Here is an 18,763-nt window from a genome sequence, read left to right on the forward strand (position 1 = left end):
ATCAGCATTCATTGTTGTTTGTTAGTGTTTGTTCACTTGCTGAAGCTTTAAAAATAGTTCTGTAACAGTAATATCAATATGGACTTGGGAAGTTGCTTACTTTGACCAAGATTGCAACATTTTAAGAGCAAAGAATCTGACACGTGTCAGCATTTAGACAACGGGAAATTCAAGTTCTACTTTTTTTCTGCATGATGGGAAAGTTTTAATGTGGACTTCCACAAAAATTTGTTGTGGTCAGTAAAAGCAGAGCACTGCTGCGGAAAGATGCTGTTAGGGAAATACAGCTTCATCCACAAAAACTGCTTATTAACCTTTATAACGGTTTGACTGAACTGCACTTAAACTCTGCTGCTATGTTTTAGGTGTGGTACGTCTTTCCAGATGTGCAAGATGTCAATTCCATATGCATCGATGCATCCACATAGCGTCAGAGATGCAGAGTTTTGCACTGGGAATAATAAGAAGCTGGATAGTCTCTCATCTTCAGTGGAGAGGGCAGAGGATCCAAGTTTTTCAAAAAGAATTGCAAATGTTGTTTTGTCTTACGTCAGAACAGTTTTCCAATTTGCCTCAGTTCATATTAATTAAAAATAAAAACAAAATAATGGTTTGTGGCATTTGCAGATCACTGCATTCTGCTTATATTTACATTTTACATGCTTTTCAGCTACTGGAGACAAACTGAAGGCAGAGACTCACAACCAGTAAGCAGCTGACGGTAGCTTGCACCAAAGGCGAAGCAGAGCAAATGGTGATGTCAACGTGTTCTACCCTTCCAGCAATCACTGACTGAAAACTTTCATACAAGTATTAAAAACAATCTTTATTATAACAAAAATTATATTTTTTTCCAATTTCTTTTGAAAATGGGCAATTTGGATAAAAATGACTGTAAGTGATACTTTTATTCAAGCCTTGAATTAAAGCTGAAACTCTACGCTTGCCTTATTTGATTTTAAATCCATTGCGGTGGTGCACAGAGGCAAAATTACAACACAAAATGTGTCATTGCCCAAAGATCTTGTGCAACTGATTATATAATCACTTTTGTTTGAGTTTTTCACATATACATAAATTGTGTCAGTTACAGGTTTTGGTACTTATGATAACTTTGAAACATTCCAGTGAACAAAAACAAAAAGATCATTTTGCCTTTTTTAAATCTTTATTGTATATAAAACCATTATGACCTGTAACAGACCACTCACTTATCTCTCGTTAGTTTTTATGTCAACCTCCACTAGAGTACACGCATTCATGGAGGGAAAGAAAACTTCAAAAGAAAGAAAAGAACAATTCCTGAAACATTCAAACTAAATTAGCACAATACTGAAAGATATATGAGTAATATGCAGCTCCAACCCAAATTATGTACAAAGAGCTAAGCATTTTTTAGCACATTTATATGACAAGTTAAGAGAAAGATTTTAAAAGGATTTCAGAAATACAAGGGCAAGTTTTAAAAGATTCTAAAATGATCCATATGCACCCTTCTGTACTTTGTTTTTACTGTCAAATGAAGGGAATTCTTGAGAAAATTGAGTTTTTAAAAAAGATTGACCAAATTACATTCAAAATACGCCATGCTGTCTTTGATAATACTCTTAAAATATCATACTACAATATAATAATCTTAAAATATATTTGTAGCATAAAGTCCCTGACATTGTAGCGCTTAGAAAATATAAATTATGTGTTTGTACAATCAAAATTGTAAGTATAAACCCTTTTATAGATTGTCTTTATTATCAATTTCAGATGTTTTCATCGCTGTTCTCAGACTTTGCCAGAACGCTGGAATGTGATCTTCGTCGTGAGGCGACTCCAGGTACGTCCTGGAGTTCATCGCTTTCCGCAACCTGATTTTGACAAAGTTCTGTCAGAACGGCAGTTCCGGCTGCTCGACTGCTGGCATCACATTTGCCTCCACCCAGATCACCTTCGTTTAACCCCACAACGCTGAACTTATAACACAGACCTGCAATGAGCACACACAGCACCAGGATGCCTAAGCAGAGCAAAGAAATCGCTAAAGCTGTGTGGCACTCAAACACTGACAGCTTCACGTCTGACACTCTCTCCCCCCTCACTGCATCGGGAGAGTCACAGATGTAAGACTTTAAGTCATGTCTAACTACAGTTTTGTGGTTCATCAAGTCATTTGTCACGAAACCTACAAAGTCACATGAACAGACGTAAGGGTTGCCAGCAGCTTCCAGGACCCTCAGGCTCTGGTAATCATGCAGGTTTTTACTGCTGAATTTGGCCAAGTTGTTGTCTTGAATGGAGAGAACTGCGAGGCTGACATATAAATGCCCATCTGGGAGATTTCCAAGCTTGTTGCCAGAGATGTACAGCTCTTTGAGAAGCGGCAACTCAATGCTAAAGACAGTCAGTTTATTTCTGGATAAATCAAGGATCTGTAGGCTCTGTGGTAGGCAGGATGTCACCTCAGGAAGAGAAGTTGACGAAAGGTTTAAGAACTTGAGACTTGCTGGCCAAGAACAAGTCGAAGGCATGCTGTCAAATGAGTTTCTACTCATGTCGAGGTTTTCCAGCTTTTCTAGTCTAGTGAAGAGTTTGCTGTTGATTGAAGACAAAATATTTTTGCTGATGTTGAGTGTGCGGAGATTTAGAAGGACACCAATGCCATAACACATCATTTCCATAAGTGTCAAATCTCCGATTATGTTGTCACTGATGTCCAAAAACTCCAAATCTGAGAAATGAATAGTGGATTGGCAGGGAATGACAAACAACATAGTGTTTATCATAGATGCCCTTCTTACTACAGTCAGTATATTTTGCATGAAATGGAGTTCAGGAACACGGTAGAACACGTTAATATCAATGTTTTTGAAGACGATGACATCCAAGCTGGTCAGGTTTATGTGATGCAGACGGACTTCCTCTTCATTTTTGAAGATGTGAGAATCTTCAATGGCAAAAAAAGTCAGATCAGAGCCTGAAAAAATATTCACAAGTTGTACACAAGCTGACACAGACATGTTCACATTTTTGAAACTAAGACCTGTAGCACCACGCTCGATGGCCACGTGAAGTGGGAACATTTGCAAACTTTTGTTAAACTGTGTGTCAGTGAATGTCACTGTTGTGTTTGGATGAACAACGTCTAACAATATAGCTCGTACTACTGCTAAATCTCTGTGAAATACTCCACTGAGACTAAGTGTTACATGGCTAATGGGTCCAATTTGTCTCAGACTCCCTCTGTTAAACACTTGCAGATGATTTCCTTCAAAAACAAGTTCCTCAAGACCAAAAAGGCCAGAAAAATCCCTTTTACTGACAGACTGAAGGAAAGGTCCTCCAAAATGGAGGGTCTTCAAGCTCCTCAGTGGCAGGAAAAGGTTTCCCTGACCAAGTGTTGAATATTTGTTTCCCAAAAGATTCAAGTAGTGGAGAGAAGTCAGGTTCTGAAACCAACCAGAAGACAAAGTCTCCAACTGGTTTGAGGACAAGTCCAGTTTCTCCAAATGAGTCAGTGGGTGAAATGCGTCTTCATGGATGGTTTTGATCCTGTTGTTATTCACGAACAAAGCCCTCAAAGCGGCATATGAAAGAAAGTCATCTTTCATTATCGTCTCCAGTGCGTTTAAAGAGAGATCGAGCTCAGTGATGAGTTTTGAAGCGGCTGCAGGGACTTCTCGAAGGTTTTGGCTCGAGCAGTCGCAGGATGTTTGTTCACAGTGGTGACACTGTTGACTGGTGAGCGCCGAGCACTGAGATACTAACAGGACAAACACGAGAAACTTCATGACTTTTTCTCCTGAGTGCCTGCAAAACACAAACACAAAATCAAACTCAGAGCTTTTCTTTCAGGTGCTGGTGTGACACAATGTAATAATGAAACAGCCATGCTAACAGCTTTGGAGCACAGCTGGAGGCTTCGTGCTAATGTCATAAAGTAATGTGGTGGGGAAATTACAGTTTGACTGTTTGACTGATCATCAAATAAACTCTAATGCTAATGCGTGGACTAATTTTAGCAGACATCCTAAACAAGCACAGAACACACACACACACACACACACACACACACACCACAGCATTAAAATGTGTTAAATAAATGATCTAAAAACAGGTTTTACCAGCTTTAGCCCTGCACAGAAGAAAAAATGAAGAAAAAAAAAAACTTCGGTAAAAATTCGCTGTCTTACTCACAGATGAAATGTCACGTCCTCCTCCTGCACAGTCAGGACACTGACTGATGTGAAAGTGTCCTTTACCACTTCTCTTATTTGTGGCTCGATTATTTCCTTATCTCATACATGCATCCTGTCACATTAGAAGGGGAGATCCAGAAATAAAGCAACAGACATCTGAGTACAGTGAACTTACTGCCATGTTTAAGAAACCAGGTTCAGATGATTTGAGCTTTGTGCCATTTTGCATTATCCTGCTGGACGCAGCCATGGAAAATGGGTACGCTGTGATTAACGATGCTTGATGTACTAATGGGCCCAAAGTGCGGCAAGAATTCTTTTACATTTCATTTCAGACTTTTTGTTTTTAATTCAGTTTAACTTTAGTTGCCAGAGTGGGGTTTGTCGTTTTAGCTTCGTCTTTATTGTTTGAAAATGTTTCGTTTTTAATAATTTTAATGTTATTTGTAGTTAGTTTGTTTGGAGGGTATATGTGAGAGGTAAGATTTAGGAAATCAGTGCAGACATTACAGTTGAAACACAAAAGTTGTCGAAATTTGATGACTCACAGTCTTAGAGATTCGGAGTCTCAATAAACACCTTCATCGCTGCCTCATCAGGTGAGTTAGGCTACGTCCACACTAGCTCCGCGTCCACACTAGCGTTTTCAGTCGTTTTCAGAGTTCTGCGTCCACGTTGAAACGGCCCAAAGCACCTACGTTCCAGTCCTGCGCATGCGTCACATGACTAAAATGCGTCATCGTTTTAGGAAGTCTGCGTTTTAGAGTGTCCACACTGCGACGGGGCAGCTCCGTTTTGAAATGCATGCGTTTCAAACGCTGCGTTTTTCCTTGAGGACAACGCCGTCTCAGTGTGGACGGGAGGCCAAAAAGGAGAGAAAATGATGCGTTTTCAAACGAAGTAGCCTAAGCTTTCCAAGTTCACAAAGGTTTTTCACCTAGTCTATTTTTCTTTGGTGGTTTTTTTTTTAAAGTTTTGATTATTTATAACACCCCTGCCTCTAACCCCTGGCATCAGGGGTCAAGACATTTTCATCCAGAGAACTGAACTGACTGAGTAGTTTCTGTTTTTCGGACCATTCTCTGTCAATCCTAGAGATTTTTCCTCCAGTCTGATGCTCACTGTGAACCTGAGTCTTGTCCATGTCTGTATGTGTAAATGCATTTAGTTGTTGCCATATGATTGGCTGCATTGAGCTGTATGTGAACAGAAAAGGAATGTGTATCATTACCGTGATAATATAAACGTTATATTCATTATACTTTAGGCTGCCTTTGTCAGCTTGTGCGTGCCACATTATAACCAGCGTATGAATTTATGTGTGTGATGGTCAGTGCCACAATGCTGAGTTTATAGTATCATACATTTCCACGTAGGTCTAAATGGAAGATTGGATACAGATTGGGCTGTTTTTCATAAAAAACACCTGATAAAGTTAAATAAAGCACAGGTAATCCACCTGAAATGGGGTAAATCTATGTCAGCGCCTTCTTTTAACCAACGCCGGACAGGTTTCAGGCCTCCTGTGATAAAATAAAGAAACTGAATTTTATAATCACACTAACAAACAGCATTGTTGTTTGGCGAAAGGTGATACTGGCTATGATAAAAGAATTAAATAAAATGTAATTTAAGTGTCACCAAATATAAATGGGGACATACAATATTTGTGTATTTGGCAATGACTTACTGAAGTTTTAAAAATAGTTATGAGAGTTAGAGAACGGGAAGTCACGTTCCTTTTATTTATTTTTTTTAATATGTTGACTTCCACAAAAAAGTTGTTGTGCTCAGTAAGATTACAGCAGCAAAGATGCCGTTCTCCAGGCCCGCTGAGGTTACTCTGTATTACGTGTTTGTGCATGTCCATGTTTGGTGTTAGATTGTTTATTTTGTTAATATTTCTAGTATAGTGGATTAAACATCTCCCTAACATCTGTATAAATTATATTTAGAAATATATTTAGAAATACAATGCACTTTTTCAGATTTTAAGGTATATGCACACACAGGCACACGACTTTAGATCCTCCTAATATCCATGTAGTCTGAGGGATCTCAGATGTCTGCATACACCTAGCAGTTGGATCATATCGAGGTCGAATCATAAATCATAAAATGGGTCAAACACATTTTTGATTTGATTTTTCCTGGGTGTTTGATTTATGTGGTCTTTTTAGTTTCACAAAAACCTGACCTTTGACCTTGAGGATCAAAATCATCAATACACAAACTCATCCTCGATATTTGGTAGAAGAATCTGTGGTAAGGTTTGAAAATCCTACATCACCTCATTTGAGTTTGCAAAGTTGGGTGCCTGTGCTCACCAACATCCACTGGCCAGGTGGGTTGATGACAATTCCACCCCACACCCACAAATCTGCCCAAGCTAACGTGGAGCTGCCTGCTATGGTGACTTGCTGTAAAAAAGGAAGCAGCCAAAAGTTGGTTTTAGTTAAAATATTTTCTGCGTTTAAGAATCAAAACGGCTCAGCTGAGTAAAACTCATTATTTGTAGCCAGGGGCAGAAAAGTGATTCAAATGATTGAGAGTAAAAAGGAAGCTGACACTTTCCAGACTTTATCAAAGGTGTGAGCATCACAGCAGAGGCCTTTGTGTCAAAGTAGCTGAAGATAAAACACAGAAAAACATGAAGGTGATTTTCCTGGCCTGGGGTTTTATAAAAATATTCTGCAGTAGATCAAAAACGAAATAAAGTCATTAATCAACATATGAACATTATCTGATGCTGCTGACGTGAAGCAGAGCAAAGTTACAGAGGTTTGATTAGAAACACGGCAAAGCGTTTTGCAATTTTGCATAATTTTAAGTTTAAATTTGTTCAGTATTGAACAGCAGAAATTAGGCTTTCTTTTCGGAAGTAAGTAAAAGGAAAGAAAACAACGGCTGACAGCGCTGTAAACAATGATAGACTTGTGCGTAACAAGCAAGCGAATAATGCAGAAAACAGATTTTTAGACTGGAAACTGTTCTTGAAGTATACAGAGAGAGAGAGAGAAAGAGAGAGAGAGCTGTGCATGAAGTGTGATTTTTATTGTGGTGGAAGCAAAACAGCAAAAGTCAGAGGGAGTCCATGACGATGTTTATGTGAAGCGTAGTTTGGATCTCCTTTTGCTGCTGGTTCGGTCAATATTGTTTGGAGAGAGATAAAACTAACAGCTTTGGAATCAGCGCAAAAAGGGCCTAAACACAAAGCGCGGACCCGCCGAAACATCAGAATCAGCGAGCTGTCGGCTTTCAGCCCCGACCGTGTCCGTGCCGTCGGGTGAGAAAGGCGACATCTCACTGATTCTGATCCGCGGGTCCGCGCTTTGTGTTTACGTCTTTGTGCAGAATCCGTGTTCCTGCTCTCATTTACTGTTTTAGCTGGTTGGTGGTTCTTGAAATTTTGTGAGGTTTAACCTGAGATTCTGGCGTTTTGGGCAAAATAAATTAATATTAAAAAAATCGATTCGGGATTTTAATGAATCGATATCACGTTATCCAAGCTAGAATCGATTTTAATCGATAAATTGATCATCAAAACCCACCCTTAATTGAAAGTCACAGGAAAGTAAAGATAAATAAATAAGGAAAATCAAGTAAACAAGTCAATTAAAAAACAAGACGCATGAAGTTAAAGTACAAAACTTTTTTTTTTTAATTTTCTATGATCAAAACTGCAAAACAGCTAGAAAAATATACAACAAATGCTTAACCTTTCACAACATATAACATCTGAAAATGGGAACATAAAAGAAAAACAATATTCACATTTTCCCCATCAATGATAAAAGAACATTCTTTTTTTATTTCCTTTTCTTGACTTATAAGTTTCCAATTATAGTTAAGCTCTGCTGTATTTACTTGTTTTAAACATCTCCACAGTAGCCGGAGTCGTTGGAGAGCTGCGAGTTGGAGCTGCGGTTGGATGAAGAGTTCCATATGTCCAAGTTCATGTGCGGGCCGAAAGGGTTGAAGCTGGAGTACTGCAGCGGTCCGCAGGCCCCCACTGGCTCCCGAGTAAAGGGGGAGTGAGGCGGGGTGATGGGGGACACCGGGGCCGATCGCTCGGGCTGGAAGTGGCTCGGGTAGGGCTCGATCTGGGGTGTCCAGATGGATCCAAACAGGCTGGACATGGGGGAGAGACTGCGGGTACCCGAGAAGTATGGCTGTGGGGGCGGAAGAGAGGAAAAACGTTGTCAGGAGGGGTCGACAGTTTCTGACCTCACCTTTCACTGCACTCTGATACCATCTGTTCCCCACAGTGACGACCTGGCTGCCGTTTGTCTCTCCTTTTCAGCAAAAACAAAATGACCTTTCCAGTTCAGCAAAGACGGCAACACTTCCCCTCATCTTTATGAGTTATGTGATAATCCTCTTCTCTTCTACACAGTCTTACAAATATACCTCAAAGAATTTGAGTAAGTTTCTCAGATCTAGCTGAAGTGTTACTGAACCAAAGTGAGTCACAGAAATGCTCAGATGTATACAATACTGTTAACATCTGTATAAACTCATTTGTCATTGATGCAGCAGATGTTTACGCACTGACACTTCAGTATATATCAATAAAGATGTGGTTTAACAACCATTAGAATCGTATCTGGATTTTTCCAAGGGTAGCTGCATAGGCAGAGGCCACCCAGTTATTTCGATCTATAAGCAGCCTGAAATATGAGTCACCACTCAGTTCAGGAAAGTGCTTTGAGGGTTACTTCTAATAGGTTTTCAAGGGGTAAAGAATTAATGTTTCCTTTTCTTTTTGTAGCCAACTCTTCCCAACCCGCTTCACAGGCCGGGCCTGACAAATAAATAGCTGTGCAGGATGCTGGATTAAAAGAAACAACAACAAAAGGCCAAAAGACCTCGTGTTAATCGTGTTGCTCATTTCTGCCACAGACTGGACTGGTGGAAATAAACCAGCTGCTGTAGCAGCATGCCTCTTTTTCTTCTTTTAATTCTCTGGTGTCCTATCCAGGGTATTTGACTCCACACATCTATATAACAGAGCAATACCCCCGCCCTATTTTTACCCTCGGTAAAGATGTACGTGACGCAGTCTCCTGTACTCTTCTGTCTTCAAGATGAACTTCCCTTTCTCTTATCCAGCCTGTTAGCTTGCATGTGAGCCTGTCTGTTTAGACTGGTTTATGGGAAACATGTATGTTCCTCTGTAGATCACAACTATGACTAAAACTTAACAAGAACCAAAAGAAAGATGTGAACTGGGTTTTAATTTGAAAGGAGCTAAATTTGTCGTCTGTCACTGTGTGTTCTTTTATGTCAGGATTAAATCAAAGCGTCACCCCCTCCGTGTTAGTGTAGCTACACGAAACAGAGGCTACAAACAGAAGAGAAGCTGATTCTATCCTAAATACAGTAACATACTCTTTAACCCAGATTCCCTGCTTCCTTATTTCTGCACAGAGCTGATTACTTTCTGAAAATGATCAGAAGTCAGAACACAGACGTCAGAGGTGTAATTACACTGATCCAATCGACACACATCCAGCTTACATCTCGAACAGGGACATCGAACTCGTCTTACACTGTAGGCCACATGTAGTGTGAATGTCAATGGGGGAAGATGGATCTTTATCAATAGGAAAAGCTGTAAAACATCAGAAAATACAGCTAAAAGCTCAAAATCTGTGCACTTTTCTAAAGCTGTCCAGTCGGCCGGCTTGAAGTCTTTGCTGGGTCGATTCTGATCCCCACGGCTTATGTTTGACACCACTGATCTAAGGTTCGAAGTTTAAACTGGAACCGCAACTGGGTTTTATCACCCATCACACATTTATTTAAAGAGTAATCTTGACAGATGTATCAGCATCTTAACCATCTCCAGCCTATCAGAGATAAAACAGTGTGTTTGTTTATACCTACAGTGCGACGATGCCTCTGCAGTACTGTAAGGCAAACTACACCACCCAGTTGTGCTAGAAAACTTCTCTGTGTTGCTTTATGTATCCAATTTACAGAAGTGCAACTGTGTATTTGCTTTAGGGGACTGAAACCCCTCATGTGTCATCTTTACATGGTTTATTTATAGGCCTCACGGCAGGTTTAGTTGCTGCAGTTCAGTTACTGCGTTAGTTGCAGTGGCTGCTCTGGTTGCAGAAGCTGCCATACCATCTTTGCTGTGCGTTCTGTTAGTATAACACTGCGAGTCACTCCCACCCCTTATAAACATGTAATCAGAATAATGTAAATATGAAAATATTATAGTGAGTAAACAAAAAGTAACTTTACATGGTGCAGAAAAAATGATAAATACTCTCTTTCTTTTTTTTTAAGAAAAAACTTCCAATCTGTTCCCCTCGACTGACTGCAGCTGAAGTCATTGATTTCAGGTAATTTTACTGTCATTTGTTTGCACCACCAGGATGAATCATGAAGTAGTGTTTTGACTCTGGTTATTGAAACTAAAGAAATGTATTTAGAGAACCTGTGTGCTATAAAAACAATTTTTCCCCAGTGTATAGAAAATATATCACAAAAGGAATCATTAAGACAAACTGCTGTCATATATAACATAATGGACATAAAATAATATCTCCAAGTACAATTAGTGTGAGTAATTGAAACAGCCACTGGAAGTGGTACAAAAATACAATTACAGATAAAAACCACCGTTCTTTGAAGCAAAAGATGTAAAACCACGAATTCATAGTAACATTTGCACTTTGAAACAGAATATCTGCAAATGAACTGATTACTGCCTCTCAGCCTACCACAGGCATGATGGAAAAGAAAAGCCCTACAGTGCTGCTATTAAATTAAAAACAAAACTTTGTGGTGTAATTGGTGCATCTTTCCTTTGCCGCCCTCAGCCAGATGCTTTCTCCCTAAATTGGCACCGAGTCATGAAAACTTTAAGAACCCCCGCGTTAACCATCTGACTCGAGTATTATGAGGCGTCACCTTGCTGCCCACACAGGCTGCTGTGTCCCAGGTTGAGGGCGATTCCTGAGGCTGCTCGTCACTCCAGATGGTCTGATTGCTGTGCATGTTCTGGCCCTCCTGACTGTGAAAACCACTTGTAAAAGTTCCATTACCTGCAAAGTGATAACAAACAACAACTCAGACTTGAACCAGCAGGGACGTTTAGCCTTTGCATTATTTGTTGGTTACAGTATTATATAGCTGATCTTCTACAAAGCAATGGGAACACGTAACCGGTTCAAAGTGCTTATCATGAGCTCGTACCTATGTAGCCATTTTCCGGATAGTAGTTATAGGAACTGTTACAGTGGCTGCTGGCACTATTCCAACGTAACCTGCAGGAGAGGAGGAAATTTTTAACAGAGTCAAAGAAGCTGAAACGCTAATCTACAGAAAAGCAAATACGCAGTGCAGCAGCAGAGGAAAGATATTCAAGCATGTGCTTACTCAGTTAGGGATTCTGTTTACAGAGAAGGGTGAGTAACACCAAACTTTTGAGATGAATATGCAGATTATCCACAGGTGAAAAGCCGCTTTATGCTCACATTTGTAAAGTTATTTCCATTTCTATCTATCTATCTTCTATTATCGTTTTTAATCACTTTATGAATCCAAGAGTCTGTTACGGACACTAGATTTGTTTTAGACTCCACTAACTCCAGCCCTCTCTTTGGTGCCGTCATAAAGACCCACGCAGACAGTTCATTTACTGGAACTGAGTGAAGCACCACTAACCAAGTGTTTCCATAACATCTTCAAATACTCACCCGCGGAATGACGCGGTGGTTGGTGGTATGTAGCGCATTGCTTCGGTGGTGTTGTATCTGAACTCACTGGTGAGGGGGATGGGTGGAGCTGACCACGTATCTTCAGGCAGATACTGACCTGTCACATCTGTGAGGAGAGGACACGATAACGATTACAAAAACGGACGAGACGCACAACCGTTGTAGAAGACGAGTTTACTGCACATTTTGTCTTTTCAAAAAGTGTGCTTTTGCTATAAACGATTAAGCCTTTACCCGTGTTCTGGTCCATTCCTGCAGCAACAGCAGCAGCAAAGCTTGAGGTCAAGCTGGGCCTGGTGGACTCTTGGCTTTGGCATTGGTCTTTATGGTACAGGCTGTTCATGCTGAACAGAGGAAAGGCAAACGTTACGACTTACACTGCGTCTGAATAAACCACAAGATAACCTAAATCCAGCTCTTGGCATTACAAACTGTACAAATCCTATGAAAGCACAGTAAAAAACACATGAATGACCACCTCTGACAAAGTCTCTGGAATACAAATTACAGACTGATAAATTAGTATTTGTTTAAGTTGGCAAACAAAAAGATTAAAAAAAGAAAAAGAAATGTTATATTGATACTAATCAGAACCAGTTCTTGTTGTACCTTTTAGTCTTATAGTTGGCATTAATGGGCTGGTAGCTGTCAACCTCTTTTGGGTACACACTGTACTGCATGGAGTCCCCTGGAAAAACAAACAAACTGACTAATGTTAAAAAGTGGCAAACTACAGTTCTCATCTATTATAAGAAGACTTTTACTGACTAGTTTCCTACATTACACGCATTCACTCAACAGCTGAGAAAGTGTGAGGCTGGCTGCAGAGACAGCACCGCTATAAACCCAAAAAAAGCAGCACTGCAACAAAACAATTTGAGTTGGGTTTCTTTTCAAGAGAAGGTAAGCGCCCCATACTTTTTCTAGATGAGGTAGTGGAGCGGTGTGTCCGGGCACTGGCGTCCTTGTCTCCCTCCATGCTGCTGGTGCTGCTACAGCTGCCCCAGCTCCCTCTGCTGGCCCTCACGCTGCCCGATGAGCTGCCTGAGTCTGAGCCTGATTCGCAGACGCTGCCCACGCGCCACTCTGGAGTACACTTCTTCCGAGTGCGAGCAGGACACACACCTGGCAGGAACAAAGCCCAGCGAAATGAGAATCGACTTTCCTCACCAAAGTAGCTTCATTTAAGGGAAGCTCGGTAATGGCCGAGTCAGTTATTTGTGCCCACCGTTCTGTTTGAGTGGGCTCTCAGCAGTCTGCACAGGCTTCAGTGCTTCTGTCTTGAAGCTGTTGGTGGAGCGGTTCCTGCTGCGGGGTCCACTGACAAAGTCCGCAGTTTTCCAAACAGGTTCCTTCTCCCTCTCTGGTGTTACTTGCATGTTGTGCTCGGGAGCGCTACAACAGTAATTGGGAGACAAATCAACAACAAACCCCCCCCCAAAACAACACATTATATATATTTATATTACTGGGTTAACTGAGTGTCTGCTTGTTTTTACATTAAACGTCAAAGATATGTCTTAAGGTATCTTTCATCACGAGCTTTAAAAACATTAAGTGTTGCTTTGGTTAAGTACGTGTGTATTACCTGGAGACATTTTCAGTCTTCCTGCGGCTCCTCTTTCCCTTATTATTCCCTGCTGCAGTGCCAGACTCTGTGCTCTGCGCTTTCTTTTTCTGTCCTTTGCAGTCGTCTCTCAGCTAGACGGGGTAAACAAACAGGGATGACAGTTGGGTTTTTTTTTTTCTATAGAAATCTCTTTGATGATAAAAGTCAAAAGAGAAATGAATTTGTTATTGTAATTAAACAGAAATGCAGCAGTCTAACAAAAACTCCTCCTTTACCTCGACTTCAGAACTGTCCCTTTTCTCAGACTCCATCTTCTCTGCATAGTGCTCAGTGTTTTCTATGGGACTGCACACTAACAGGCCCGGTCTGGGTCCTGGACCCAGTGTGACATTATCTGGGAAACCAGCAGGTATTTCCATGGGAAACATAACCGCTGCTGGCATTGTATCTTCTACGACTTCTTTAAAGTCTGGGGCTGTCATCTTCTCCATCTCATTGATGAAAGCTGGCTCGTTGTTGTTGTTGCAGACGTCGGTGTCGGGAGTGAGGGGAGGGTCTGGTCTCAGGTCTTCCAGCTCTTCATCCACTGTCACAGCACCAGCTGATGCTGTGGATGAGCTGGGTTTATATTTGGAGTAATAGAGTGAAACCTTGCATTTCTTCTGTTGTTGGGAGGGTGTGGTTGAGGAGCCCTTCTTTGAGGACTGAGGTCGAGGGGCGAGGCTGTTGGCTAAGGCTGGAGACCCGCGGCCTTTACCTTTGTCGGATGTGTGGCAGGTGTCCACGTAGGTCTTACAACTGCCTTTTGTTTTACTGCACAGACAGACATTTGACTATTTAGAGTGTTTTAACACCAAAACGTTTTCCTGCTATGTTTACGATTGGTCTACATAAATAAATGAGGAAGACAAATCTACATACTGTACTCCATTAGGTGTGATATTATTGACTGAACCATTTTCCCGGGACAAGACAGAGTTGTGGTTGCTCCTGCTGCTCGGTGCAGAGAACTCATGCAGGATAAACTGTGCTTGATAAAAGGCCATCAGGCACACACCAAACAAGGAGAAACTGCAACAAAAACAGAGATCCGAAAAAATTTACAAGTTAATCAAAAACTAAACCCCAATCAATAAATGTTCCCCGATGCATCCGCTTCTCCTCACAAATTACTGTTACTGACCATGTGAAGATGAGGGTGACCACCCAGAAAGTTTCCTCCCAGCTGGGGCCAGGAACCACCTGGGCACAGAGGGGCAACATGTGATGGGGAAGCGTCACGTTGAGGGTAAAAGGGAAAGAAGTGCCACGTGATGTCACAAGGGTGAGGTCCCGAATGACCCAGGATGAGGTGAAGTCTGGGGTAAACCTGAAGACGCGGACAGGTAGAGGCAGAGAGAGAAACAAACGGCAAAATGATTAAAAAAAGAGCCAAAATGATGAGATTTTTAAAAAAGGAGAGGAAGACATGTTCAGGACATATTGTGCAAGAATATAAAAAAGGAAGAGAAATAGCAAAAAATAAATACATAACAAGAGAAGTAGGATATTGGGCAACTAATATATTGCGCAACCAGCAAAGTAAACCACATTATGGTTTAAAATGAAACCCAAAAAGTTAAATGAGGGGAAGTCATGAAGGAAAGGGGTGTGAAATTCCACTTACGCTATGGTGAGCTCAGAGGAGCTGTTGTGATCGAGGCTGAAGGAATGACACTGCAGCACCTCGAAGCCAAATCCCTGACACTTGTAACCATTTATATTCATTGACATGACCGTCAGGGGAAGCTCGCCGGCATTCTCCACCTTGAAGCTCTTTCTGATGGCAAAAAGGGGCTTATTGCTGCGCAGACCTGTAAGCGTCAGAAATAATGCCCATTAGCCTGATTTTGATCGTACGTTAGCTTAAAATTTACATCAATATGACAGCTGATAAACTTCACTCTCACCATCACGACACTCCATTAGCGTTGACTGAGGAACATTAAAGCGTAAAGAGGCCCCAGGACCGGGCAGTTTCCCCCCGACTGTTAGCAGCTCTTTAGCCCCGTGGCCCTGCACCATCACCATGTCAAACACCGTCAGGTTGTTCCTGAAAAAAAAAAAAGAAAGAAAGAAAAAAAGATTAAAAACACACAAACTCAGACGTCGAAACTTAAAATAGGAAATCAAGAGACACTTAAATCATGCCACATTTAGTCTTCAGTGTTATAAACAAACAACTTACCGACTTTTTAAAAACTGGCTACAAAACACGTTCCACTACACTTTTGTACCAAACCGGGTACCACAAAAATGGCGGAAAACGGATTTGTGAAATGTCTATGGAACACAAAAAACTCAGCACATATGCACCCAGAAAACACAATCAAATCCATTAACACTATTATCAATGAATACCTGATGATAAGAATGGTGGTGGTGGGTTTGTGTTCAGAGGGAGTAAAAACCACAGCAACCTCTCTGGACTCCCAGGGCTGCAGCAGCAGACGTAAGACTCCGGTTTTTTCTTCCATATTCTTACCCACCTGTACAGATGCACACAGGAGGGAAGAAACGGAAAGGATTAGTCAAAGAAAGGAACATGAGACAGTGGCACAGCTTTATTTTGAGGAGTTTTTCCGAGGCTTACCTTGGAGGAAGAAGCCAACAGAGAGAACTCTGTTGTGCTGATGTTAACAGAGAGAGGGCTGATATTAAACCTGCCAATCCAAACAAAGAAAACACCTTCAGAAGTGGAGTAGAAGGAGGTGCTGCGGCATCAAAACTCCAAACAGCCGTGTACTAAACTGCAACAATAACTTGACAATGTACCATTTGGTTAGAAGGTCCAGAGCCTCCAGGGGAGCAGGGTACAGAGAGAGGGCCCGAATCTCTACAGAAACCACTGAAGACGAAGGGTTCTTCAGCATGAACGTCTTAACCTGGAACAAAAAAAATTTTTTCCTTTATAAGACAAATGCTTGTTAAGAATAAATGTTTCCTAAATTTAAAAAAAAAATCTTAAAATGTACAACTATATTTTCATTAAACAAACATAACCGACCTTGCTCTCATTGACAGGAGTAGCACCAAAGTCCAGAAGAGACGATGCCTCCACTGGGAGTCTCGGCCACCTGACAAGACGAACATATTTACATGAATAATTATGCTAATGCTGACCGCTGATGGAATATAAAAGCACACAGCGCAGGAGTGTGTGTTTCTGTGTGTGCGTTAAATTCAAGAATAACCTGCAAGGCAGCTTGTCTTTGTGGCTCTGCCATCGAGAGCAGAGTTCAGCTGCTAGTTTGCTGTCCACAGCCCAAGACGAGTGGGAAAAATCTGGAAGAAGAGAGCGTTGCCACTCTGAGCGACCTAATAAAACACAGCAGAAAATAACTTGGATTATAACATCTTCCATCACAGGAAGAAAGAAAGAAAGAGAGAAGTTTTACCTGTTTCAGATAGTCTAAGAGGACAAGGACGTCCACACTCTCTTTCCGCCTCAAACACCACCTCTCCCTGATGGCAAACATACAACTTTTAATTTCTACACAAATGCCCGACCCAAACACACTACCTACTCACCACTGAAACTGCTATTTTACCTTGGAAGGATTAGGATAGAAGTACAGTGGAACTTGCAGTGCTGTGCCCAGGCTGGTATTCAGACTCAGGGTGGAGACCTGGTTAACAGGCAGGGCCCTGCTGAGCAGCTGGAGGGACAGGACGTGCCAGCAGCCCTGAGGAACTGTCAGTGGAGTGTTGAAGTGCATCACCTGACAGACAGGGGGCAGCAGAGATAATCTGTTAAATCTTCCACTTTGTTTAGAATCCATATGATGAATGAATAACTTGTTACAGGTCAAAATCTATGGTCAAAACCTGGCGCAAATTTGATCATCGTGTGATAAAAACTGCGTCCTATCATCACATGTTGCAGTAGTGCATGCCTACCTTCATTACCCCCTGCAGCTTCTCTGAGAGGCTTGCATTCAACACAATGAGAGGCACAGGGAAGGGGTTGCTGAGCCACAAGTCCACCTGGTTAGCAGCTCTTTGTTTCATCTGGAACAGGCTGAACAAATCCCCAACAGGCCATCTGAAGAAAGAAATAAAAACATTAGTATAGAAATGACCCCAGAAGGAAAATATAGATGATATACATTGATATACTTGTCTGTGTTTATTAGTACCTTAAAAACACTTAAATGAACTATTTCTGGGGCTACGTTGTTTCAGATCAGATATACGTTTATTGTGATGATTACAAAATTCCTCCATGTTACCTGTGTGGAACATGTAGTCCAGGGAAGCTGTAGGCTGTCCTGTTTCCCATAATTTTCAAACTGATATGACTTATACATTTCTGGTCGAGGCCAGGCAATGAGCCTGATAGAAAATACAAATACAATTTCACTCAGAAGAATCGGTACGGGCTTAGAGCAAACTATTGCAACTTAAATAAGTAGTCACCTCTGCAGGCCAGTGTAGCCACTTCAGTGAAGTTTTTTGCTTCTGGTGTCAAAAGAACCTGATTAAAGTCCAAGCTAGCCTCTACTTTTGATAGCACCTGCATGTCCTGGAGACATAAAACAACGTTTTAGAGCTGCAATAATTCTACTCGCTGACTGTTGTACAACAAGGCAGAACTCTCACCTTTATATAGAGCTTCTTCCCTCCAGAATTTAACATATAAACTCTTATTTTTGATTCCCCTGTTGGAAGAAGCAAAGAGGAATGAGAATAATGTATACAAATGTGATTCATGTGTAATACAACAGAATGAGGATGACAGCTCAAACAAAGCGACATCAGAAAACAGGTAAGTACAATAAAATACTTCAGAAAGCAGTTCTGAAAAACAATAATGGTTCAAACTAATCACGGGAACTGTACACTGATGCTGTGTACACAACTGTGGCCAAAATAATTTGAACCTTCGCCCCTGATTTGGTGCAAAAACCAGAGAAAGAAAACAAAATCAGGACTGCTGTCATATTTCCCATGCCTCTCATTAGACAGTTCTTTCAAAACTGCAAAATAATCAAAGTCTTTTAATTGTATTCCTTCTCTAGTTAAACTAATACGTTTTAAAAAATGGAAGCGACTCCACAGGAAATATAGAAGCTCTGTTATGGTTAAATCTGTTAAAAAGTAAACATTATTTTGCTTTGATAGAGCTCCATCACACAAACATTCAATGATGTAATTCATGTGTAGGCTGAAATAAATAAATAAATAAAATACCAGTGCATGTTTCTCTTTTCATACTGAAATACTGT

At 41.0% G+C, this 18,763-nt stretch overlaps 2 protein-coding genes across 3 annotated transcripts in view; both read right to left on the reverse strand.

Moving 5' to 3' along the window:
- Nucleotides 1-1,158: 1,158 nt before the first annotated feature.
- Nucleotides 1,159-4,885, reverse strand: LOC146572348 (toll-like receptor 2 type-2). Of its 2 annotated transcripts, XM_085276390.1 has the most exons (3): nucleotides 4,739-4,885; nucleotides 4,189-4,302; nucleotides 1,159-3,801 (listed from the first exon to the last, which is right to left on the reverse strand). In XM_085276390.1, the coding sequence occupies exon 3, from the start codon at nucleotides 3,780-3,782 to the stop codon at nucleotides 1,758-1,760; it is 2,025 nt and encodes a 674-aa protein (XP_085132516.1). In that variant the 5' UTR covers nucleotides 3,783-3,801; nucleotides 4,189-4,302; nucleotides 4,739-4,885; the 3' UTR covers nucleotides 1,159-1,757. The 2 variants fall into 2 exon arrangements, with proteins under 2 accessions (XP_085132516.1, XP_085132517.1); XM_085276391.1 differs by lacking the exon at nucleotides 4,189-4,302.
- A 2,942-nt stretch (nucleotides 4,886-7,827) lies between these two features.
- tmem131l (transmembrane 131 like) overlaps nucleotides 7,828-18,763 on the reverse strand; it is a 31,557-nt gene continuing 20,621 nt past the window's right edge. Inside the window, exons 10-34 of the mRNA XM_085276392.1 lie at nucleotides 18,138-18,196; nucleotides 17,955-18,060; nucleotides 17,768-17,870; nucleotides 17,436-17,580; nucleotides 17,087-17,257; nucleotides 16,934-17,000; nucleotides 16,730-16,853; nucleotides 16,543-16,612; nucleotides 16,311-16,420; nucleotides 16,129-16,198; nucleotides 15,897-16,024; nucleotides 15,446-15,588; nucleotides 15,163-15,349; nucleotides 14,680-14,865; nucleotides 14,418-14,567; nucleotides 13,772-14,309; nucleotides 13,515-13,627; nucleotides 13,155-13,321; nucleotides 12,845-13,051; nucleotides 12,536-12,614; nucleotides 12,161-12,270; nucleotides 11,906-12,032; nucleotides 11,403-11,473; nucleotides 11,118-11,251; nucleotides 7,828-8,362 (exon numbers count right to left, since the gene is read on the reverse strand). Coding sequence (XP_085132518.1) covers nucleotides 8,063-8,362; nucleotides 11,118-11,251; nucleotides 11,403-11,473; nucleotides 11,906-12,032; nucleotides 12,161-12,270; nucleotides 12,536-12,614; nucleotides 12,845-13,051; nucleotides 13,155-13,321; nucleotides 13,515-13,627; nucleotides 13,772-14,309; nucleotides 14,418-14,567; nucleotides 14,680-14,865; nucleotides 15,163-15,349; nucleotides 15,446-15,588; nucleotides 15,897-16,024; nucleotides 16,129-16,198; nucleotides 16,311-16,420; nucleotides 16,543-16,612; nucleotides 16,730-16,853; nucleotides 16,934-17,000; nucleotides 17,087-17,257; nucleotides 17,436-17,580; nucleotides 17,768-17,870; nucleotides 17,955-18,060; nucleotides 18,138-18,196 — 3,665 coding nt within the window. The 3' untranslated portion in view covers nucleotides 7,828-8,062. The remainder of the gene's footprint in view (nucleotides 8,363-11,117; nucleotides 11,252-11,402; nucleotides 11,474-11,905; nucleotides 12,033-12,160; nucleotides 12,271-12,535; nucleotides 12,615-12,844; nucleotides 13,052-13,154; nucleotides 13,322-13,514; nucleotides 13,628-13,771; nucleotides 14,310-14,417; nucleotides 14,568-14,679; nucleotides 14,866-15,162; nucleotides 15,350-15,445; nucleotides 15,589-15,896; nucleotides 16,025-16,128; nucleotides 16,199-16,310; nucleotides 16,421-16,542; nucleotides 16,613-16,729; nucleotides 16,854-16,933; nucleotides 17,001-17,086; nucleotides 17,258-17,435; nucleotides 17,581-17,767; nucleotides 17,871-17,954; nucleotides 18,061-18,137; nucleotides 18,197-18,763) is intronic.

Source organism: Mchenga conophoros, linkage group LG6 (assembly GCF_057382185.1).
Source record: "Mchenga conophoros isolate Kocher_MC1m ecotype Shallow Benthic linkage group LG6, M_conophoros_male_GT1.1, whole genome shotgun sequence".
Lineage (NCBI taxonomy): Eukaryota > Metazoa > Chordata > Actinopteri > Cichliformes > Cichlidae > Mchenga > Mchenga conophoros.